At 49.5% G+C, this 24,947-nt stretch overlaps 1 protein-coding gene across 4 annotated transcripts; it reads left to right on the top strand.

The window, feature by feature from the left end:
* Nucleotides 1-743: 743 nt before the first annotated feature.
* On the top strand, nt 744-24,947 carry Hcfc1 (host cell factor C1). 4 transcript variants are annotated; one of them, XM_017318387.2, is made up of 26 exons: nt 744-1,928; nt 8,007-8,155; nt 8,456-8,616; nt 9,279-9,487; nt 10,268-10,352; nt 11,066-11,172; nt 12,105-12,284; nt 12,366-12,725; nt 12,997-13,157; nt 14,217-14,414; nt 14,689-14,913; nt 15,073-15,177; nt 15,347-15,566; nt 15,671-15,813; nt 15,947-16,085; nt 16,276-16,496; nt 17,038-18,541; nt 18,674-18,837; nt 19,453-19,897; nt 20,222-20,548; nt 20,689-20,804; nt 20,892-21,029; nt 21,430-21,615; nt 22,306-22,606; nt 23,030-23,093; nt 23,262-24,945. In XM_017318387.2, exons 1-26 carry the CDS (start codon nt 1,736-1,738, stop codon nt 23,299-23,301), a joined length of 6,141 nt encoding a protein of 2,046 aa, XP_017173876.1. In that variant the 5' UTR covers nt 744-1,735; the 3' UTR covers nt 23,302-24,945. The 4 variants fall into 4 exon arrangements, with proteins under 4 accessions (XP_017173876.1, XP_006527899.1, XP_006527898.1 ...); XM_006527836.2 differs by having other exon boundaries at nt 19,321-19,897; nt 20,225-20,548; XM_006527835.2 differs by having other exon boundaries at nt 19,321-19,897.

Genomic DNA, 24,947 nt, shown 5'->3' with positions numbered 1-24,947 from the left:
CAGAGCGCGTGGCCGAGTCCTTCGGGAGGCGCGGGCGGATGTGGAGACGCCTCGGGGTGTTGCTGGCGCTCCTGGGAGCGGGCAGCAGCTCCGCCCCTGTGAGCTCATGGCGTCACCTTCCGCTCTGGCCCCGCCTGCAGCTACCCGCTGTAGCTGGGTTCTAAGTGTCGCAGAGTGTTCGGAGCGGGAAAAGAGATGCTTCTCAGCAAAGGGTGCAATCGCAGTATTCTTTGCCACCCTTAACTACCATGTGTCATGCCGCCACTGCTAGTTAAAGGCCATTTCTCTGGTTTGTGTCCCATCAGCGACCTGGGAGACAGTTCCCAGGGGGCGTGGCCAAGCGACTGAACGGAGTTAGATTTTCATCCGGGCATCCCTAGATGCCGCGGCCATCTTTGTTTTGTGCTGAAACTCGCTATTGACGCCCGCAGACGACCGGGCGTGGGGAAGTGGCAAGATGGCGACTCCCAGAGTGGAGGCGTGGAAGAGCCCTGGTGGGGGGGAGTGCAGGGCGGGGCACTACTGCACCTGACCTGAACTCTACTGTCTCTAGCTTACTGCACAGAGCACCAACTCGCCCGCAAATAGACAACGCACTGGTTTTTAAAGAAGCTTTTAATTCTTTATGAGCTTTGGGTCCTTTAAGAGGCTTGAGACCAGAGTCAAAGACGTGCGAAGGCGGGGAGGAGGGGGAAAGGTGACGTCTTCTGACCCCGCCCCCTCGCCCGATAGCCGCCATGTTTAGTTGTTACTTCTTCACACAAGATGGCGGCTCCCAGGGAGGAGGCATGATCGCCCTGCCGTTACCGCTTCTTCTGCCGTACAATTGTCACTTCGGGTCTTAACTCCTGCTCTTTCGAGCGGCTCCTGTGGGAAGGAGTCTTAAGGAGGGAAGCGAGGATTGGACGCTGCCTTGCGTTTGGTTTGCTGTGGAAGAACTGTCCAGGAAGAAGAGGATAGGTGGGGTGGGGGGGGGAAGAGAAGCTAGTCTCAAGATGGCGGCTCCCAGGGCGGCCGCCACAGCCTGAATAGCAGAGGCGGACTCAAGGGAGAGGTGCAAAACCTCTCGAGCCATACGGGTCGGGGCTTCGAGCAGCAACTGAGAGTTGGAGCCCGTTCCGCCAGCCTCTGACACGCCTTTATTACTTAGGAACGTTGGGGTTCTGCGATCGGTGGTTGTACTAAGTGCTGGGTGGGGAAGCAGGACGGTTTCAAGATGGCGGCTTCCACAATTGTGGTCTGACTGTCGGCGAAGTTGAGACAACCGCGGCATTTGTGGCTCTTTTCCACCCGCCCCGGAAGCCAGCCAGTGCTGGGGACGGGGGGTGTGGGAACCGGGCCGGGGCTCCGCCATTTCCGGCGGGGGAGGGCTACGACTGAGGAAGGGAGGAGAGAGAGGCGGCTCAAGATGGCGGCTCCCAGAGCCTCCTGCTCGAGGTTCTAAGCGGGAACACCCAGGCAAATAGTTAGAGCGACGGCGCTCAGTGGCCTCCAGCTTCTCGGGAATAGGTGCTCTGCAGTTCTGAGAAGCTTTTAAGGATACGAGCTGAGTGAGAAGGGGGGGAAGAGCCAAAGGAAGGAGGATAGTTAAGATGGCGGCCTCCATGGAGTCGTCCACCGCTGTGTAAGGAGCCGCTTCTTCGTGAGAGCTGCCTTAGACGAAAGGGGGTGTGTGAAGAATTAAGGGTATCCTCCCATTCAGTGACCTCTTCCCACTGCATCCTTAACCGGAACTATGGCTTCGGCTGTGTCTCCCGCAAACTTGCCAGCGGTGCTTCTGCAGCCCCGCTGGAAACGGGTGGTGGGCTGGTCGGGTCCCGTGCCCCGACCCCGCCACGGCCACCGTGCAGTGGCTATCAAGGAGCTTATAGTGGTGTTTGGCGGCGGCAACGAGGGGATAGTGGACGAACTACACGTGTACAACACTGGTAAGTGCTACCGCCCTGGGTTTCTCAAAGTCTTCCCTCCATCTCTCTCCTAACCCTTCTTTTCCCTATCTTCTCTTTTCCTATCTCACTCCCCTGATGTGTTTTCCTTCTCTCTTTGCACTTATTGCCATCTTTGCTTTCTCCCTGATTTTTCAACCCCCGTTCTTACACCCCCGTACTCTTCTGTGTTTAAAGGTTGCATTTCGGTACTTAGAGAAACCCTCTACTCCGACTGGTGAGGGGGAGGGGATGTCGCGGGCGACAGTGACTTCAGACGTACACCGTTACCCAGTGGGCTGGGGCTGGCGCGGCAGCGGATGTGTTCTCTTGGCGCAGGCGGAATCCTCCCCCCTCCTGCGATAGTCCTCATCTCCAGCGCCCATGCTCGTTCGGGAGAAAAGATAATATTTAGATCACAGATCCGTTCTCTACACCCAGAAAAAAAGAGGGAAGCATTCTTTAAGGTGCAGGCTTTTAACAGACTAATGAGACCCTCGTGGCAAATACGAATGGCATGATGACTATACTGCCCCCCCCTACACACACATGGGGGTATTGTACCAGTTGTGAATTTTTGTAGTTTTTTTTTCCTTCAAATTATTTCTTTTCCTAATCTGGTGCCTTAACAATTGAGTTCCCCCACCCCGCCCCCCATAGCAGACTGGAGGGCTCAGTGTGTCTTTTGTGTGTGTGTGTGTGTGTGTGTGTGTGTGTGTGTGTGTGAGAGAGAGAGAGAGAGAGAGAGAGAGAGAGAGAGAGAGAGAGATTGAAGGGGTTAACTAGTGCCTCCTTCCCCAAACCCAAGCCCTTGCAAATTGGGAGGAGCCTATCTGCAGGTATAGCTGATCTAAAGCCTGGCCTCTGTCCCCTCCCTTATGGGAGCCACATGTTGTTCCTTGCTTGCTTCCCTTGCTCTGTCTTTAGGGCAGAAAGCTTTGAGTCCTTCTCTGGTAGCCTCTTGGCACTTTCTGCACATGTAGTACGGGGGATTGGCCTGAGTCGCCGGTTGACTGCCCAAGAGCCTTCAGGACCTTTTCCTTGCCCTAAGGGAAAAGAAGTGCTGGGGCTTGCCAAAGCTGAAAGTATGTGCCAGTTGTGTCCAGGTGAGAGCCAGCCCCCTTGCCTCTGGTAGACTAGAAGCTTCCCTCTGCTGCAGTAGGTGCAGCCTGCAGTGCTTCCTCCCTTGCCAGCTCCTTAGCCTCTTCCGTGCACCCTCATCCTTTCTGGGCCCCTGCGGTCCCAGGCACCTCCTCTTCATTTGAGGGCAGGACCAAGTGTGAAGCAATTGACCCCACCCTCCATCTCACACACTCCACACTGAGGAGGCAGAAAGTAGGCAGGAGATCGTGGTCTGGGGTAGTTCATGGAACAAGAATTGGAGCCAGACTCTCCTGGCAGCTTCTCAGCACCTCCCCTGCCAGGCTGAGTATACAGGCCTGCCTCTGCACCTCTGAACTATTCCCCCTCCCAAGTTGACTCTGAAAGACTGGTGGGTTCAACCCTCTTGAGTTCCTTGTCTCTCCACACCTGTTGCCTGCAGGGAGCTGGGCTTTTCTCAGGGCCTCTGCAGAAAGGGGGGTGGGAAGGTTGGTGATGCTTATGTCAGCCCAGGCAGCTGTGGTGGCAGAAATTAGCCCAGTAAGGTAAGGCTAAGGGCAGGGGTACAACTTGTGTAGTAGTAGAGCTGTTTTTAGAGATGTCTTCCACAGGAGCAGCAGCAACACCTTCTCCATTTCCTGGACCACCTTTCTTCTACTAAGGCCCGGAGCAGACTTTCTGGCAGGGAAATACAATTTTAGAAAGTAGGGCAGGGGCCTAATTACAGTCAGCTCCAAAGTCCATTGCAGGCCTATGTCTTAGCTTCCTGGGACCTCTACATATTCATTAGTTTACTGAAAACAATTGACCACTTTGGTGTTAATTTGTTACCATTTTGCAGAGGTTGGATGTTAGAAGGTAACCAGGTTTCTAAAAAGTCAAGTTCCCTTACAACAAAGGCCTAGAATCCTCCAAAACAAAGTTTTCAAATTGTTCTGATCAAGTTTTAGGTGGCTTGAGAGAGCAACTAGCAGACCCTGCTATACCCTCTTCTTCACCTTAATAGGTGTACCCCTTGTGTTGATGGTGACAGGGTCTCGTGTATTTGGCAGGCTCAGAGTTCTAACAGTTCTTGTGCTATTCTGGCTGCCCATCCTTCATTACAACTGCCTCTTTTGCTTACCTTCGTTTTGTTTTCAAAGAGGCCTAAGTTCATAATCTGTTCATGCCTCTGCCTATAGCCCTTTGCTTTTGTGGGATCAGTACTTACCCCTTTAAAGAGTATGCTCTTCTAGAAACTCCTCTTTTCCTCTTTGAAAGAGGAAAGAGATTCAGGGTGTGTGTGCACTTGGCTGTATTGGTCAGCTCTTCAGTTTGCAAGGGGTGGAGTATAATTCACCCAGGGGTTACCCAATGGAATTACTGGGTTTGTGTGTGCTAGAGAGTGCATGCATACATGACTTTGCCCCTTTAGAGGCAGTCACCATGGGGGCTGAGAGACCCTTCACTGGCTTTTGGTAGGTCTTGGGGTTGCAACTGCCTGTGAAGGAATTTTATTTCCATGAGGCAATTCAGATTACTCAAGAGGCCTCAAGCTCGAGGATCCATACAGGCTGAGGTGAAATGTGCTGTGTTGAAGCTGGGTGTGTATGGTCCCTCTTCCAGGCTGTTTTTGCCTTGGTGGATATTGGAAGTAACCACCCCCACCCCCCAGGGTTGGGTGTGGATCAGAGCCTTGAGCAAGTTCTGTACCACTGAGCCACATCTCCAATCCCTCCATAGACTGGAGGGGGGGGGCGGTTTACAAAATATCTAATGGGACTTCCTACTTATAAGGAAATTGGAGTCTAAGAGGGGAAGTGACAAGTCCAAACTAGGACACTGCACTGGCTACTAGTAGAAGTGGGCCAGAGTGTGAACCTTAATAGACTTAGAAACACATCCATTTACCTCTGTCCATATACCTAAATTTTATTAATTCAAATGGGTATCACATCTGTTCCCCTGTCTATTTCAGGCCCTCCTTAACAGGCTCACTTCCTTATTGGTTAGTTTTGCTGATTAGGAAATAGCCTACTTACTCTTCAAAGCTCTGTCTTAAATGTTTTCTACTCAGAGAAACCTCCTTCAGTTATGTCCTTTGTCACCCTTGCTCTGCTCCCAAGGGTTGGGCATGGTTCCAGGCTCTTTCAGCTTTTCTTCCTATCAGTGGAGAGGTTCACAGCCTACCTACCAGATGGGAAATAGGAGGTCTGGGCCTTCTTTGTGCCTTCCAGCATGGGGCCTGCCTCATCGGAAATGATTTTGGTATAACCAATCACACTGAAAGGAAAATAATTTCTTGAACTGCACCGTGTTCTTTGCTTCATGGGTGTTATCAGTCTATATGGTGATGGGGAGACAAGCTACAAATGACGTTGGACTGAAGAAAGGGAAGGTAAAAAAGTATCTTGAGCTGGAGCCTGAAGACAGGTGGACTCCTTTCCTCAAATTCCCCTCTTCTGATGAGGGTCAGGCTAGAGGGCCAGGGACATGCCTAGGTATATCAACAATGAGGGACCCAAGGATTGGGTTACATGATACCCCACTGGGTGTTTGAGGGCAAGGGAGAGCAGCTGTTAGATTTACAAGGTAGACAGAGAAATTCACATACTTCCACACTTGTAGGGCGTAAAATGGGGATTTGTAGGTGAGATGAGATGGTATGTTATCTCCATACCAAGAGTTTTACTCCCTAACAGACTCTTGATGGAAGTTGGGAAGGGCTGCTTCTGCCTTACCAGAAGAAGAGACATTCTAGAGCCAGATTAGGTCCTCTTAGGTCTCAATAGGAGAAGCTGCTAATCTGGGAGGCTCAAGAACATCATAGTTAACTTCTGGCCTGGTCGTTTGGGTCAGAGGATCAGCATGATAGGAAAGCTGTGGGCAAGCTAATCCCATTTGCCATTTAACTTTTACTCAAGACTCCCTACCTGTTGCTTTAACACAAGGGTTTTTAGCTGAGTGAGGGACTGCCCATATATGTGACAGATAATGAATCAGTGGATTTTATTCTGAATTCAGGTGAGTTTCCCTTCGTGTGTGTGTGTGTGTGTGTGTGTGTGTGTGTGTGTGTGTGTGTGTGTTTTGAAACAGGGTCTTTTATAACCCAGGCTCACCTTCAACTCCTGATCTTCCTGCTTCCACCTTTCAAGGCCTAGGATTACAGGTAACTGGGGACTGGATTGAGGCTGCCTCAGAGGTTTCCTGTTAGCTTTTCTTTTGTAATTTGGATGAAACTCCTTCCATGGATTATTTACTTGTGCAAAGTTGATTTACCTCAGTATTGGAAGCTCCTACATTTCTTGATTCATGTTTACACTAGGAGTAAGGACATAGGTCAAGAGCCAACGTTTGGATGTGTGGGCACATGCGTGCATGCATGTCCACAAGCAGTACAAGCTGCATCACTCCAGCAGAAAAATGGCAGAGAGGATGGGGACTATAGTATTGTCTTTAGTGACTCAGCTAAACCACTGAGGAGTCTTAAGAGCTAGCTGGTTGTTCCAGGTGCACCTGGGGAGACCCTCCTCCCTAAAGCAAGGCAGGGCACAGTTGTTGCCTATATGGCCTTAGAGTTGAGAAACAGGATTTTACAAATGGTGTCTGAGGAGAGAACTTTGTCCTCGAATGCATCTAAATAAAGGGAGCAGAAAAAGCAAAACAAGCAGTTTCCCTCTTTCTCAGTACATTGGTCTCCAAATCAAACATCTATTTCTTGTAGAGATACACCTTTTCCCCTGCATGGACAATATGGCTGAGAAGCAGATTAACAACTTAGACTGGTCCACAAAAGCCTCCTGTGTCCCCTCCTCCAAAACAACCTGACTTCCCATCTACTTCTTGGAGGGGGGCTGGTCTTGACTTTGAAGCCTTTCCTCACAGTAGCTGCAGCCTCCTTCTCCAGATCCAGGACTTGAAATCCTTCCTACTTCCTTCTCAGATCTCACCTGACTGACATGCAGCAGGTCTGCCTCTGGGCCCTGGTCTTAGATTTTGGGGACGAACAAACGGACTGACTGAGCACTTATCCTTTAAATGTGTGGCATGGTAAAAGGATGTGTTTGCCTATAACATAACCAGAGCCCTTGCCACTGTAGGTATGACAGACATAGGAGCCTAGGTGAAAGAGCAAACTGCCAGCAAACTAGGGAAGAGCTCCATTCCAGCTGAAGGCTTGACCACTGTCTAATACTGTCTTTGGGAAACCAGGAGGTACCTGAGGGATGATTTCCCTTTCTTGGTGACTTCTCCTTTGCCCCAGTTAGAAGTGTGAGTGGCTCCTGAGAACTTTCTGTCACAGACACTCTGCTTTGGTTGCCACTTCAGGCTTGAGAACATTGTGCGTGTGGGGAAGGGGCACTGCCCCAGAGCCTGTGGACCATCACCTAGGAGATGAGTGGGGAAGTCAAAGCAGAGGCAGCTAGGCTTTCGTGGTCAGCAGAGACTGCTTTTTGCCTCGGGCTCTTCTGAGCCAGCAATCTCTTTCCTGTCTGTCAGCTGCCTGCATGAAGGGAAGGCATCAGCCTATAATAGTTTCTAGGACCACCTACAGGTGCAGCTGTAGGCTCTGGCTGTCTTTAACTCTGGTACAGAGAGAATCATGGGCTCTGAATAGGAGGAACATGAGCTTTAGGGGGCATTTGGGGTATAGAAGTTTAATGATCATGTAAACAGTGGGGGAAGGAAGTCATGGTCTACTAGATTCTCAGAGGCTGGTGAATTATCTTGGTGACTTTACTGCTTTCTGAGATGACCTTAATGAGAAGTTGTGCAATTGTTTGAAAGCCAGGGTTCTGCAGATGGTTTGAATAAAATGACTAGAGATTTGTCCATAATGCTCTAAAAGGATAGTGTGCTGGCTCAGCCTCTTCTCTCTTGGCTACATTTGAAGACTAGGAGTTGTAGAGTACAAGACTTAAGGAATAAGAATTGTGGGGTGGGGGGCACTTGGATTCTAGAAGCTCCCGGATGTTTTGACTTTTGTTTCCTTTTCTTCAGCAACCAACCAGTGGTTCATCCCAGCTGTGAGAGGGGATATCCCTCCAGGGTGTGCAGCCTATGGCTTTGTGTGTGATGGTACTCGCCTATTGGTGTTTGGTGGAATGGTAGAGTATGGAAAATACAGCAACGACCTCTATGAACTCCAGGTAATAACATAGAGCCTCTGTGGGCCTGGGTTGTTACACTGCCTCGGGCCCTATGGAACTCTCCATAGTGTTCATTGTGCTGGTTTGTGAGGAAAGGCAGTGGAAGGGGTTACTTGAGAGTCTACCAAGGCTGTTCGCTCCTTGAACAGTGTCAGAGGAGAGAACAGGACCAAACTCTTTAGAACTTACATGTTTCAGCAATGTGCTCTCTCACTCCCGACAATCTTTTCCTTGTGCCACAAATAGCCCCTGGCCCCTAACCAGTGACTTCTCATCTCTTAAATATTATTGATTTTGTAGGCAAGTCGTTGGGAATGGAAGAGACTGAAGGCAAAGACACCCAAAAATGGGCCTCCTCCATGTCCTCGGCTTGGACATAGCTTCTCCCTTGTGGGCAACAAATGTTACCTGTTTGGGGGTCTGGCCAATGATAGTGAGGACCCCAAGAACAACATTCCGAGGTGAGGCTTTGTCCTATTTTTTTCTCTGAAGCGTCCCACCAGAGTGGGTCTACTTTCCCCAGGTATAAGATTCATCTGAAATTCTAAAGTTGGTTGTGCCAGCTGACTCCACCAGAGCCTCTCCTGTGCTGGGTTGTCAATGAGAGAATACAGTGCCCTTTCAAGACATTCTCATCTTTGAGATCTGAACCCCTGGGTAGGTCTTGTAGGAGAAACCTAGGCAAGAGGTAGAATTGGCCTGGTCCCTATCCCACAGGTCGAAATTAGACCTTGCTTCCTTTGAAGCTTTTGCTACTTAAACATATCTGAGGCCTATAGCCAAAGCTCCTAATACGTGGAGGTAGTTCCAAGCTGACACCCTCTTACTCTAGGGAAGCCCACATATAATGCCTGGTATTGTGGACATGATTGCCTAAAAGGACCTGCCTCTGAGTCTGAACTTAAGGCTGCCATCATAGCTTTACACATACACCCTTTCCATTGCTCCAATTGGACTCAAACTGTAAGCTTCTAGCAGTCTCTTTTGGGGGAAAGGATAGTAGAGTGTGTGGTTTCCATGGCCTTTGCTCTTTTGTGTTCTAGTAAATCTACTGCTCATTGAGATAACCTGGAAAAACCTGTGGTGCATGTGTTCAAGGTTTGCTATGACTGATCTTCCTCAGGTACCTGAATGACTTATATATTCTCGAACTACGGCCAGGCTCTGGAGTGGTAGCTTGGGACATCCCCATCACTTACGGTGTCCTGCCTCCACCCCGGGAGTCACATACTGCTGTGGTCTACACTGAAAAAGATAACAAGAAATCCAAGCTGGTGATCTATGGAGGGATGAGTGGCTGCAGGCTAGGGGACCTTTGGACCCTGGACATTGGTAAGAAATTGCTGCTATTCCAGTAGCTTCAGAGCAAGGCCAATCTCCTGGATAGCTAGCCTTGAGTGGCTGTTGTTGCCCGGTGAGGTGGGACTCATGGGAAGCTAGTGTTCCCCTTAGTCTTCTTATCAGTGGTGGATAGGAAACAGAGTAAGGCTTGGTGCACTACTAACATGGACTTTTGAGAGAATAGGGAGAGAGTACAGTCTTTTCACAATGGAATTCCCTCAATCTAGGTAGAGTTTTGACTCACTTTTCAGTGGACAGTCTATATGTGGAATGGTATATTCTGATATAACTAGTGTGATAAAATTTATTACCCTAGATAAGATTTTTTACTTGGGCTATAAAGTGGGTGATGGATTAGGTGGAGGTAGATATTGGTTATAGTGCCCTGTGGGTCGCAGCACCCAAACATTTGAACATAAGCAAAAGTTGAGTTTTTGTCTAGTGCTAAAATGGCATGGAGGTAAATATGCTCTACAGGGAGTAGAAGTACAAAGGAGAGGTTGGGGTGAGCTTGATACCCCCATGTCATCCCTGAGAATGGTGATGCCTTATAGCAGGTGCCTCCTACTTTTGGGAAGAAACCTCCTTGCCCAGATCATCTGAACAGCTTTACAAATGCTGAAATATACTTGTGAGGATAGTAAATTAGAGGGCTTGCTGAGGGATTTAGAAAGACAAAGATGCAGTTTTATGTTGGTTTAGGGCCCAGTTGGCCCAAGTACTGGGACTGTGGTGTCTGATCCAGCATAGGTAATCTTTCCATTTCTGCAGAGACACTGACATGGAATAAGCCCAGCCTTAGTGGGGTGGCACCCCTTCCTCGCAGCCTCCACTCTGCAACCACCATAGGAAACAAGTGAGTGTCTGCTCTTTTCTTCTTTGACCTGAGCTGCCCCTAAGTCCTGAAGGTTTCTCAAGTCAGTTTTGTCAACTGTCCCTCAATCCCAAGGAGGCCTTTTTCTGGTGGGTCTGTCATTAAACAACCCCATACCCTCCTTATTAAACATTTTTTAAAAAGACAGATTAAGGGTAGAGGGACTGCATGTAATGCAGCCTGAGACCCTTTCTTGACCTGTAAGGCCTCATCAAGGTATAGACAGTGTAGCTCTTCATTGAATCAGGGTTCTTTGTGAATGCCAAGGTCTAGCGTCCATGGAGGCATCTTAGATGAACAAAACAATGCTCTCCTTACAAAGAAATAACGGGCTGGAGAGATGGCTCAGCGGTTCAGAGCACTGACTGCTCTTCCAAAGGTCCTGAATTCAAATCCCAGAAACCACATGGTGGCTCACAACCATCTGTAATGAAATCTCACGCCCTCTTCTGGAGTGTCTGAAGACAGCTACAGTGTACTTACATATAATAAATAAATCTTAAGAAACAAAGAAACAAATTTGTAAGAGTAAACCATCAGGTAATAAGTGCCATATTAAACAGTTCCATGCATCCTTGGGGACTCCTGGGGCCTTCTAGAAAACTGAATGTGTTCAGAACTTTCTAGGTAAAAGAGGTAGCCTCTAGCTTGGTGCTTCTCTTCAATCCTCTCTTGCTTTTTCTTTATCCTCCTAGAATGTATGTATTTGGTGGCTGGGTGCCCCTTGTCATGGACGATGTCAAAGTGGCCACACACGAGAAGGAGTGGAAGTGTACCAACACACTGGCTTGTCTCAACCTGGGTATGGCCTTCTCAGGCTTAGAATGGCCAGGGATGGGGTGGCCCTGGGAAATTATTAGGGTGTCCAGGAAGCAAATTCGGGCTCATGGATATTACCAGAAATATCCAATGGGTAGAAAACTCTCAGGTAGTACTCCTTTTAGTATGAATGGGCTCTTCATATGTGCCTGACATCCATAAGTGCAAAAGCACATATAGTGCAGAAGTGTTTCTTATACTCCATTTGTAGGGACTCTACTAATAGGCTATAGCTCTAGGACCTTAGCTTGCCATACACAGGGCCAAGTAGCCCTTTTCCCTTACTATCTTGGAGATCATTTCATACCCATGCATAGTTCTTCATATTCTTTAATATGCTGTACAGCTTTAATTCTAGCATCTAGGAGGCAGAAGTAGATGGAACTCTTGAGTTCAAGACCAGCCAGATGTTTGTGAAACCCCATCTCGAAAACAAAATACTAAACAAAAAATTTGAGTTGCTTTAATTTTGACTGGATGCACACATTATCTTAAGATTTTTACTTGAGCCAGGCAGTGATGGCACACACCTTTAATCCCAGCACTTGGGAGGCAGAAGCAGGTGGGTTTCTGAGTTTCTGGTCTACAGAGTGAGTTCCAGGACAGCCAGGGCTACACAGAGAAACCCTGTCTCGAAAAAAAAAAAATCTTGATTTTTTTTTTTTCATGTATTGTTTCCCTTTGCCCATCTCTTAGGATTGTATTATTTTTATGTACAAGGAGTTATCTTCCAAATACTTTCCCAATATGTGGCTTAATTTTTTATGCCTCTTTGCCTCATTTTTGTTTTCTCTTAATTTGATACTCCAATAACTTGACCTTCCCTGACAATGAAAGAATAGAGGGCAACTTGGGAGTTGGTGGAACAGGTTCCTTTTGTCCTCTGTGTGACCTCCAGCACCTGTGCACCTCTAGATACCATGGCCTGGGAAACCATCCTGATGGATACATTGGAGGACAACATTCCTCGAGCTCGAGCAGGCCACTGTGCTGTTGCCATCAATACTCGTCTGTATATTTGGAGTGGCCGTGATGGCTACCGCAAGGCCTGGAACAACCAGGTCTGCTGCAAGGACTTGTGGTATTTGGAGACAGGTAAGGTACTTAGCCACTGACATTCCCCACTGCTGAAGCCTCTCTATTCCCTATCTTAACAGTTGCTTTGTTGTATTACAGAAAAGCCACCACCCCCAGCCCGAGTACAACTAGTACGAGCCAACACCAACTCACTGGAGGTTAGCTGGGGTGCAGTGGCAACAGCTGACAGTTACCTTCTACAACTCCAGAAATATGACATTCCTGCCACAGCTGCTACGGCTACCTCCCCCACTCCCAATCCAGTCCCGTCTGTGCCTGCCAACCCTCCCAAGAGCCCTGCGCCAGCAGCAGCTGCACCTGCTGTACAGCCACTGACCCAAGTAGGCATCACACTTGTGCCCCAGGCTGCCACTGCACCCCCAAGCACAACCACCATCCAGGTCTTGCCGACAGTGCCAGGCAGCTCCATTTCTGTGCCCACTGCAGCCAGGACTCAAGGTAAGCCATGAGGGCCATAGGCATTTGTGTGAGGCTTAATCACTGGAGACATTCATTGCCTGAATGGTGGCTGCTGCTTTGTTCTTGGTTGATTTAGCTTTGGTTTTGTTCTTAAAATAGGGGATAAAAGTGCTGTCTTACTGATGCGATGGTCTTGGGGGCATAGAAAAGTCATACATAAAAACATGTAGGTCAAGGAATAGGTCAAGTCTACCTTAAGTCTGACAGAGTAGAAGAGTATCTCCTGATGATCAACCCTTTTCCTTATCAGGTGTCCCTGCTGTTCTCAAAGTGACTGGTCCTCAAGCTACAACAGGAACACCACTGGTTACCATGAGACCTGCAAGCCAGGCTGGAAAAGCTCCTGTCACTGTGACTTCCCTGCCTGCCAGTGTTCGAATGGTTGTACCCACACAGAGTGCCCAGGGGACGGTGAGGACATCTCTCTGTGTGTGTGTGTGTGTGTGTGTGTGTGTGTGTGTGTGTGTGTGTGTACACGTACATACACACACATATCTCTATCCCTGGGACTGAGGGTGTAGCTTACTTGTTAGAATGTTTGCCTAGCATGCATGAAGCCCACCAGCTCCCATCATAGGCTCTTGTTTGTAAGATGCTACTGCATTAAAAATGCCACAGGCCTTTGATCCCAAGACTCAGGAGACAGGAGTTCAAGGACAGCCAGGGCTATACAGAGAAACCCTGTCTCAAAAAACCGGGGGTGGCAAAGGTGGAGGGATCCTTGACATGTTCATTGTGGTTTTCCTGATTTGGAAGGTGGAGGAGAATATCTAGTTAGTTGCATTTGACCCAAGTCTGTGAGAATAAGCTGTATTTAACTCAAAGGTTGTGTTTTGTTTTGGGTAGGCTATCTACTATTTAGAGATTGTCCTGCCTCAGCCTCCCGAGTTCTGGAATTATAAGCATGAACAATACCCAGCAGTGATGTTGATAGTGTTGTATGTGAAACCCATCACTGCCTTGTGCTAAGTATGTGTTCTTATACTGAGTGAGATATGTAAAATGAATTATTTTTATTATAAATATATGTAGTAAATTAATCTAGTGGCCTAGCTTGATTATGGTTCTTTGATTAAAAATCTACTTAGGGGCTAGGGGTGTGGCTCAATCGTTTGAGTGCTTGGTTAGTGTGCACAAAGCTCTAGGTTCAATTTCTAACATTGCATTAGCCATGTAGTTGCATGTCAGTAATCCCAACTTTCGAGAGGTGGAAGCAGGAAGATCAGAAATTGAGGGTTATCTTTAGTGTGAGTTTGAGACTAGCCCGAGCTATGTGAGAACCTTTCTCAAAAGAAAGGAGCACTTGGCGAGCACCTGCCTACTTGTTGTTTGCACTAGGAGAGAGGAGCCCGAATTAGGAAAAAACAATATGCTGCTGAGCCCTTCTGGCAGGTTCTGAAAGGGTCATTGAATTTGGAAGCAGGTGGCAGGTGGAACCCTTGCAGCTCACATGCTTTGTGTCCGTCACAGGTGATCGGCAGCAACCCACAGATGAGTGGGATGGCCGCATTGGCTGCTGCTGCTGCTGCCACACAGAAAATCCCTCCATCCTCAGCACCCACGGTGCTGAGTGTCCCAGCAGGGACCACCATCGTCAAGACAGTGGCTGTGACACCTGGCACGACCACTCTTCCAGCCACTGTGAAGGTGGCCTCCTCCCCTGTCATGGTGAGCATTGATCTTCTGGGCCTGGTAATCGAACAAGCAGTGACCGTTTGTTCTGGGTTTGGGCCAACCTTTCGGGCCGTCGGTTTACGATCAGTACTGGCATGGGCTATGGAACATGCAGTTACCTTTAAGGGTGTCCAGCCTTAGATTAGACCTGTGGAGAGTTCAGGCTGTTCTCTTGCTGCTCAGCCAACCAAACTGGATGGACAGGTGGTCAGCAGAGCTACAGCCATTATGTTGCTGCTATGTTCATAACTCATCTCTGCTTCTCCAGGTGAGCAACCCAGCCACTCGAATGCTAAAGACTGCAGCTGCCCAAGTGGGGACATCTGTGTCCTCTGCTGCCAACACATCTACTCGCCCTATCATCACAGTACACAAATCAGGAACTGTAACAGTGGCCCAGCAAGCCCAGGTGGTGACCACGGTGGTAGGTGGAGTCACCAAGACCATCACCCTAGTGAAGAGCCCCATCTCTGTCCCAGGAGGCAGTGCTCTGGTGAGTGACAGCTACCACCTGGCCGTGTATGACAGTTGCTAGCCTTTGGTGAATGCCACTGGTGACTCGCTATCTTGTGCCAATTCCAATATAGTTCTAGCCCAGGCCATGCCCTTGTTTGGTTCCAGATTACTGCCTGCTCCATCCTTTCCTTTTTAGATTTCCAATCTGGGAAAAGTGATGTCGGTGGTCCAGACCAAACCAGTTCAGACATCAGCAGTGACAGGCCAAGCATCTACAGGTCCTGTGACTCAGATCATCCAGGTGAGCACTCACTCTCTCAGGCCCAAGAGGATGAATTGACACTGGGAAACAAGGCCTTGCTGATACCACAGCACCCACAGTATTCAGAATATTCTCTGAGTTATAGTAGCTCAACCTAATGTTCCTTTCTGGCAGTATTTCCTGTTAATTTATAACTTCTCCTTTTTAGACCAAAGGACCCCTGCCAGCGGGGACTATCCTGAAGCTGGTGACATCAGCAGATGGCAAGCCCACAACCATCATTACCACCACACAGGCTAGTGGGGCAGGGACCAAGCCCACTATCCTGGGCATCAGTAGTGTTTCTCCCAGCACCACCAAACCTGGCACAACTACCATTATTAAGACCATTCCTATGTCGGCCATTATCACCCAGGCAGGTGCCACAGGTAAACAGGCAGCTTTCAAAAGGCCTTTGCTGGTTTGCTGGTGAGTATAAATCAAAAAGATAAGTCCTCACAGCTTATTTTCTCTGAATCCTTCCCCAATGCAGGTGTTACCAGCAGTCCTGGCATTAAGTCCCCAATTACAATTATCACCACCAAAGTGATGACTTCAGGAACAGGAGCGCCTGCTAAAATCATCACTGCTGTCCCCAAGATTGCTACTGGCCATGGGCAACAAGGAGTGACCCAGGTGAGGCACACATGACCCCTCTTCACTTCAGTCTAGCATAGACCACATGTGTCATCCTAACAGGTCTGAGAGGGGCAGCACAGTCCATTCAGCCTGAAAGTGACATTGGTGGCACTTTGCTCTGCTGTTCCAGGTGGTGCTAAAGGGGGCCCCTGGACAACCAGGCACCATCCTCCGTACTGTGCCTATGGGCGGCGTTCGCCTGGTCACCCCTGTCACCGTCTCTGCTGTCAAGCCAGCTGTCACCACATTGGTTGTGAAGGGTACCACAGGTGTGTAGCCTGCAGGCCAGGTCCTCAGCAATGGCTGGGGGAGGATAACAGGTCCTCTCTCCAGAGCCTTCTGTCCTTGGTGGCTACATGGCAGGGCTCCCATTCCCTAGCCCTCGAGAGAGAGACAGGCTGCTAGATAGAAAGTGGTAGCAATAGGCCTCATTCTGCCTTTGCCTTTCCCTCCATTTAGGTGTTACAACGCTAGGCACAGTGACAGGCACTGTCTCCACCAGCCTGGCCGGAGCTGGGGCACATAGCACCAGTGCTTCCCTGGCTACACCTATCACTACCTTGGGCACTATTGCTACGCTCTCAAGCCAGGTGATCAACCCTACTGCTATCACAGTGTCAGCTGCACAGACTACACTAACAGCTGCTGGTGGGCTTACCACACCCACAATCACAATGCAGGTAAGTGGGTCCTAAGGGTGTACCACCATACACAGCAGCACTCCCACATGAAAGTAGGGGGCATTTTAGCCTTTCTCCCCTTTCCAGATTCAGTTCTATAGACCTATATAATTATGACAGCTTTTCTGCACATGGTGTGATCTCTGTCTCAGTCTTTCCTGGTGACACATTTGAGCTATGTCCAGTTTGCAGACACTAGGATCTCATAATGTACATACAGTATTTGTTCTCTTGTCATCTTTTCTTCTTAACTGGACAAGAAGTGGTAAGGGAACTTATTTTACTGGCCTTTGTACACTGTCTGGAAAAAGGCTTGACTATCGTACAACTCCTCCTGCCCCAGCTCTGCCTCATTGTCCCTTCATCCTCGGCTCTAAGTAAGTCATTGTTTTGAGATCACGGGCCAAACTTTTCTTAGATTTGCCTTGGATAGTTAACAGAGTTGGTGGTCCCAGTCAACATGGGCGAGCATAGGATAGTAGGAGAGGTAAATGCAAAATCACATAGTCCAGGCACTAACTCCTCTGTTCTCTTTCCCCAGCCTGTCTCCCAGCCTACCCAGGTCACTCTGATTACAGCACCCAGTGGGGTTGAAGCACAGCCTGTACATGACCTTCCTGTATCCATTTTGGCCTCACCTACTACAGAGCAGCCCACAGCAACAGTCACCATCGCTGACTCAGGCCAGGGTGATGTGCAGCCCGGCACTGTGACACTGGTGTGTTCCAACCCACCCTGTGAAACCCATGAAACAGGCACCACCAACACAGCTACCACCACTGTTGTGGCTAACCTTGGGGGACATCCTCAACCTACCCAGGTGCAGTTTGTTTGTGACAGACAGGAGACAGCTGCTTCACTTGTGACCTCAGCTGTAGGACAACAGAATGGTAATGTGGTCCGTGTCTGTTCAAACCCCCCCTGTGAGACCCATGAGACGGGCACTACCAACACTGCCACAACAGCCACCTCCAACATGGCTGGGCAGCATGGCTGCTCGAACCCCCCCTGTGAGACTCATGAGACAGGCACCACCAGCACTGCCACTACAGCAATGTCCAGCATGGGCACTGGGCAGCAGCGAGACACTCGTCGTACCACTAACACCCCCACTGTAGTGCGGATCACTGTGGCTCCTGGGGCATTGGAGAGAGTCCAGGGTACCGTGAAGCCTCAGTGCCAAACCCAGCAGACCAACATGACCACCACCACCATGACTGTGCAGGCCACTGGAGCTCCATGCTCAGCTGGCCCCCTGCTTAGGCCAAGTGTGGCACTGGAGTCTGGGAGCCACAGCCCTGCCTTTGTGCAACTAGCCCTTCCAAGTGTCAGAGTTGGGCTAAGTGGCCCCAGCAGCAAGGACATGCCCACAGGGCGCCAACCAGAGACATATCATACTTACACAACTAATACCCCAACCACAACCCGCTCTATCATGGTTGCTGGGGAGCTTGGTGCAGCTCGGGTGGTCCCCACATCTACATATGAGAGCCTCCAGGCAAGCTCTCCTAGCAGCACCATGACTATGACAGCCCTAGAGGCACTGCTGTGCCCTTCGGCTACTGTCACCCAAGTCTGCTCCAACCCGCCATGTGAGACCCATGAGACGGGTACCACCAACACCGCCACTACCTCCAATGCGGGCAGTGCTCAGCGAGTATGCTCCAACCCGCCTTGTGAGACTCATGAGACGGGCACCACACACACAGCTACCACTGCCACATCAAATGGAGGTGCAGGCCAGCCTGAGGGTGGACAACAGCCTGCCAGTGGCCATCCCTGCGAGACACACCAGACCACTTCCACTGGCACCACTATGTCAGTCAGTGTGGGTACCCTGATTCCTGATGCTACTTCCTCTCATGGAACCCTGGAGTCGGGCTTAGAGGTGGTAGCAGTGCCCACTGTCACCTCCCAGGCTGGTTCCACATTGCTGGCCTCTTTCCCAACACAGAGGGTATGCTCCAACCCTCCTTGCGAGACCCACGAGACAGGTACCACGCACACAGCCACCACTGTCACCTCTAACATGAGCTCAAACCAAGGTAAGTAGAAGTGTCCGGTAGAGGAGGTACAGATAGTCTATTTTTGCGCGGGGGGGGGGGGGTGAATCCTAGGAAACCTGTGGTGGTAAAAGCAAAGAGAGTCAACTGATCTCCCCTTTGACACACCCACAGACCCTCCACCAGCTGCCAGTGACCAAGGAGAGGTGGCAAGCACCCAAGGTGACAGCACAAATATCACCAGTGCCAGTGCTATCACTACAAGTGTGTCTTCTACATTGCCACGAGCAGTGACCACTGTGACACAGTCTACACCAGTCCCTGGTCCCTCTGTGCCGGTAAGCCTCACCCCAAAGGATCCTTTCTGTGGCCTTTTGCCCACTTTCATCTGTGCTGTCCATAAATGGACACTAGATGTCGCCCTTGTTCCAGAATGGTATTGTTCCTTGGTTGTTCTTCTAGACCATAAAAGGGCAATCTTGGTGCCTGGGAGGCAGGAGGCAAACAGTCCCTTAGAGGAGCGTTGGTACTTTATCTCCACTGTTGGTTTCCTTCTTTGCTGTTCCCCATCATTTGTCTCTACAGTGAAGTCTTCTGGGCATGAGTGGAAACTTGACCCAGGGGCTTTCCTCTTGTCACACCCTTGCTGATGCTTCTTGACTCACATTCCTCATTTACATTTACCCAAGATAAATGTTGTGGGTGATACCATAGGCCTACAGGGACAAAACAAAGGCTATCTTGTTTTTCTGCCCCACTGCCTGGTTCTAGCCTTTGTCTCCTCCCCTCTCCCTCTGACGGGGGCTTCTCTCCCTTTCTAGAACATCTCATCATTGACTGAGACTACCCCAGGGGCTCTGAATTCCGAAGTCCCCATCCCAGCCACGATAACAGTGACCATAGCCAACACAGAAACTTCTGACATGCCCTTCTCTGCTGTTGACATCCTGCAGCCCCCAGAGGAACTCCAGGTCTCACCAGGGCCTCGCCAGCAGCTGCCTCCACGGCAACTCCTGCAGTCTGCCTCCACACCCCTGATGGGGGAGTCTACTGAGGTCCTGTCAGCCTCCCAGACCCCTGAGCTCCAGGCCGCCGTGGATCTGAGCAGCACTGGGGACCCATCTTCAGGCCAGGAGCCTACCACCTCTGCTGTCGTGGCCACTGTGGTGGTCCAACCACCCCCACCCACACAGTCTGAAGTAGACCAGTTATCACTTCCCCAAGAGCTGATGGCTGAAGCCCAGGCGGGCACCACAACCCTTATGGTAACAGGGCTCACTCCAGAGGAGCTGGCAGTGACTGCTGCTGCTGAAGCAGCTGCTCAAGCTGCAGCCACTGAAGAAGCCCAAGCCTTGGCCATCCAGGCTGTGCTCCAGGCCGCACAGCAGGCTGTCATGGGTAGGTATCAGCTGGCAGATTTGAGGGATAGGCCCCTTAGGATGAGTGACAGACAGCCTTACAGAGAGGGCTAAGGCACCATTTGGGGGCTACTTGAGATCTGCTTCCTGTGAGGGTGTACAATGTAACTCAAGAGAGTCAAGAGAGGCTTATGTAGAACGAGTAGTCCAGGGAGGAGACATGGGACCTAGTGGTGAGGGGTATAATAAGGTGTGGGCAGGATAAAAATGCTTAGGGAAACGAAATCTCGGGGACGCCATTGCTGCCCATTGGGCTAGGCACACTTGTGTTCCTTTTTGAATAGTAGTTTTCTTGGTCCTGGAGCAGGCACTGGGGAGCCCATGGATACATCTGAAGCAGCAGCAGCAGTGACACAAGCAGAACTGGGTCACCTTTCAGCTGAAGGCCAAGAGGGTCAGGCTACCACCATACCCATTGTGTTGACACAGCAGGAGCTTGCAGCCCTGGTGCAGCAGCAGCAGCAGCTCCAGGAGGCTCAAGCTCAAGCCCAGCAACAGCACCATCTTCCCACTGAGGCTCTGGCCCCAGCTGACAGTCTCAATGACCCATCCATCGAGAGCAACTGCCTCAACGAGTTAGCTAGTGCTGTCCCAAGCACCGTGGCTTTGCTACCCTCAACAGCTACCGAGAGTAAGCTGGGCTGCTTTTTGGCAGGGGTAAATCATTAATAGAGTTGAACGGATGGGAGGTGAACACAGTGTAACAAAGTGGCGTGGAGGTTCTGCCTCAAAACAGTACCTTCTCCCAGCTGATACTTTGTTTCTTTCCAGGCCTGGCTCCATCTAACACATTTGTGGCTCCCCAGCCTGTTGTAGCTAGTCCAGCAAAGATGCAGGCTGCAGCTACCCTTACTGAAGTGGCCAATGGCATTGAGTCCCTGGGTGTGGTGAGTCTGGGTCACTGGCCCTAGGAGATAGGGCAGCACTGCCTTTGGGCCACAAGGGCTTGATATTATCTCATTTCTGTTCCCCAGAAACCGGACTTGCCACCCCCACCCAGCAAAGCCCCTGTGAAAAAGGAGAACCAGTGGTTTGATGTGGGGGTCATTAAGGGTACCAGTGTAATGGTGACACACTATTTTCTGCCACCAGATGATGCTGTTCAGTCAGATGTAAGTATTGCCCAGTAACTGGTACCCTTGGATAGTGGGGTGGAACCTGCTGTGCCTGTGAGAGTTTGTCATAAAAACAAACTTTAGTTTCCCTGCCTTGTGAGAGGAGCTCACAGAACTCCATCTTTGCCACTTGAAAAGTTAGGAAGTACAAGTAAGAAAGTCAAACTGATCCTTTTCTAACAGCACCAAGCCCCAGTTAACCTTACCATGTCCCTAGGGCCTCGCTATAAAAGAGACAGCCATGACTGAACTTTCTTTTGGTCCCATGTTACTCTAGGACATTGGCCATCCTAGACAAGCACTCTAGAACTGAACTGCCCCCTCGTCCAGAGTATTCTTTGTGACTGTAGGCCTCAAGCCATTTTCTTCTTTACTAATTTTCCACCTCTTGCCTTAGGATGACTCAGGCACGGTCCCAGACTATAACCAGCTAAAGAAGCAGGAGCTACAGCCAGGCACGGCTTACAAATTTCGAGTTGCTGGAATCAATGCTTGTGGCCGGGGACCCTTCAGTGAGATCTCAGCCTTTAAGACTTGTCTGCCTGGGTTCCCAGGGGCTCCTTGTGCTATTAAAATCAGCAAGGTGAGACTTTCTATGGGCCATCTTTCTGTTTTCTGTTGGTCTGCTGTCTGCTCTAGGGTGGTACATATGAACAGAGCCAGGAGGTGACTGGACCAGGAGTATACCAGATAAGCTCAAGTAGCCTACATTCACCCTTAATAAACAAGATACATGCCAGGTGCTCCGTTGGTAAATGTTTTTGTCTAATCCTGAAGGTCCCAAGGAGACCTGGGTCTTGTTAGTCTATTTTCAGATGCAGAAACTGAGGCACCAAGAAGCTAAGTGACAAGTTATGGATTAGATGATGGGTTGGGGAGGGTGTTATAAAGGCTCTTTAAAGTCCTTTAATATTTGATGTGGGGTATCTGGGTTGTTTTGGGTTTTTTAAAATTTTTTATTACATTTGTATTTAGTTGGGGGGTGCATAGCTGTGACACGGTGCTCATTTGAAGGTCAGAGGAGGTCATGTGGGTCTTGGAAATTGAACTCAGTCATCAGGCTTGGTAGCAGGCATGTTTACCATACTGTTGAGCCATCTCACCGAACCCTGGAATAGCTGTTGGATTGGGGGAGGTTTTTTTTTTTTTTTTTAGGGATTATTAGCAGTTCTAATAAGCGTCTAGCCCTCTTGCTCTTGAGTACAGGCAGGGTGGGCTGTGAAGCCACAGTGGCTGAAGAAGACAAGGCTTGACTTTATGTCCTGGGTTCTAGAGCCCAGATGGTGCTCACCTCACCTGGGAGCCACCGTCTGTGACCTCCGGCAAGATCATCGAGTACTCTGTGTACCTGGCCATCCAGAGCTCACAGGCCAGTGGTGAGCCAAAGAGCTCCACCCCAGCCCAGCTGGCCTTCATGCGAGTGTACTGTGGGCCTAGCCCTTCCTGCCTAGTGCAGTCCTCCAGCCTCTCCAACGCCCACATTGACTATACTACAAAGCCTGCCATCATCTTCCGCATTGCTGCCCGCAATGAAAAGGGCTACGGCCCTGCCACACAAGTGAGGTGGTTGCAAGGTAAGTGTTCACAAGCCTTTTGGGGCAATTTTTAGGGAAGGTATGGGAAAGCACTGAGTGGAACAAAGATACACCTAGCTAGACTAGGGATGCTTCAGACATTGGATGAGAGCATATAGGGTATTATAGAGGATGCTCTTGTGTTCTAGGGGTGCACAGAAGATACTCTAGGATGTCTAAAAGTAAAGGTTAGGAGGAGGGGCTTGAAGAAAGCAAAAGCTGTTAGGCTCAAGAACAACATGTCCTAAAGCCCTTAAAATGGGTAGCTGAGGCTAGGTCCCGGAAGGTATCTGTCTCAGGAGGGATATTGAGAGGCAGGAACTGAACCCGAAGGATGGCATGGGCAGTCAAGACTGTGAAAAGTGGGGTACACCCAAGTGCTTCTGCCTTTTGCCTGGCTGCTCACCATCCCATTCCTTTCAGAAACTAGTAAAGACAGCTCTGGCACCAAGCCGGCCAGCAAGCGGCCCATGTCGTCTCCAGAAATGTAAGTAATCTCTTTGAGGAATCTTTTGTGGGGAGTACTTAAGAGTGGAAGTAAGCTCCGTTTCTCATCAGCTGCTTGGGATTATATCTACACAAGGTCCTGAGTTGGTGTTTTTGTGATGCTCTTGGGACCCTCTATAATTATTTCTTCTCTTTTCTCTTATATAAGGAAATCTGCTCCAAAGAAGTCTAAGGCTGATGGTCAGTGAGGAAGCTGGCCAGCAACTGGATCCTCCAGACCCCTCTGCTTCAGGAAGGCCCTATAGGGCCCACCTTCCCGCCCTGCCCACCTGGCCTTTGCACTTCACCCTCACCAGCTACTGGCCACCATTCAGTCTCCCCCTTTTCCTCTGTTTTTACAATAAAGAAAGCACATTTTACCATTGCTATTGGGAGGAAGCAGAAGGCAGATTGGAAAGAACAGCGAGTAAGTGCAAGTTGTGCTCCTTCCTTTTCCCTACCTGGTACCCTCCCTGGGTTGAGTATGAATGGACAGCTCAGAGACTTTGGGAAGAGAAATTAAAACTGAAAACAAAGGAGATAACACCCATACTTAAGCCTGCACTTGTTTGTAGTTCATCGCCCTTGGCCTGAGAGGCAGCCAAGGACTAGAGGGGGAAGGATATCCCCCAAGTTCCCTCAGAGGCTTTTCCCAGCAGGTACCCCATTCTGGGTATCTGTCTGGTTCTATTTTGTTTTGTTATTATCCTTGTATTTCCAGCCACCTCCCATCCCTTCTTCAAGCTTAGCCAGATCCTATCTCGCCCAGTGAAATCACAGGAAGTTTAACGTATCTCAGAGGCCTTTGAGTTCCCACTCAATACCTCTCCCTCTTTACAGAAGAGAGGGGTGGGGGGAGCCTTGGTTGGTCTGAGCAGTGGCTGTGAAATCCTCCCAATGGGCACAGAATGGCCCCCAGGAACCCTGGCCTTGGCCTACTTTTTTGAGCCTGGGGGCCACATCACCAACTGCTGCATATGTTGTATTTTTTAAGTTGAAATTAATGAAGTTAACATTTTTATTGTAATTTTAGCCTTAGCGTGTGGGGGTTTATCCCTTTTTGTTAGCTGTGTACAGAATGTGTATCCTATCTCCTCCCCTCCTTGGCTAATCATTGGCAGGGGTCTTCCTGGGGAAAAGCTTAAAGAGCAGCTAGGGAAGGAGAGAAACAGTGTCCTGGGTGAGACTTGGTAGATACTGCTCCAATATCCTGTTGCTAGCCCCCACCTCCTTCTGGAACAGTGTGAGACAATTAAACTTCATTCCCTGTGGGTTAGCACTTAATATGTAGAAGCTTGGGCTTGAAGGTGATGTCCACCTTAATCAGCATCACTTGCAGAGACTGACCCTAAACAACACAGCAGGGGCAGGGAACGGGTAGGACTTGACCCTCTTGAAGGCAGCCCAGGATGGGAGTAGGGTATGCCATATCCCACAGGGGCTATGAGTAGGTACCAGATACCAACTCAGTAATTAATTTTGTAGCATTGTCCCCAAGCTCTGGATTTTTTTCTCTCCAGGACCCAAGTTTTAGGCAGTGAGTAATGCTTATAAGCAAATTACTGAAGGATTTAAAAATGGACAGCCAATGTGTTCAGCCGCTCTGGCCTGTACCCCCTGGGGCCTCTAGTGTATTGTATTATATTTCTGTGGAAAGTCATGTTTAGTCAAATTGGAATCCACTCACCTGTTCCCTTTGTTTTCCCTATCCCTTCTCCTGAGCACCCTTTGATTTCTGAGGACAGTACTACCCATTCATCTATTGTAGAGTAACCCTTGTGACTCAATATTACCATAGTGCGATGTTGTTTTGTGCTATTTTGAACAATTAAAAAGACTTTTTTTGAAATAACCA

This window comes from Mus musculus, chromosome X (assembly GCF_000001635.26).
Source record: "Mus musculus strain C57BL/6J chromosome X, GRCm38.p6 C57BL/6J".
Taxonomy (NCBI): Eukaryota; Metazoa; Chordata; class Mammalia; order Rodentia; family Muridae; genus Mus; species Mus musculus.
Note: the sequence above shows the minus strand (reverse complement) of the source record. Positions and strands in the feature narration are given on the sequence as shown.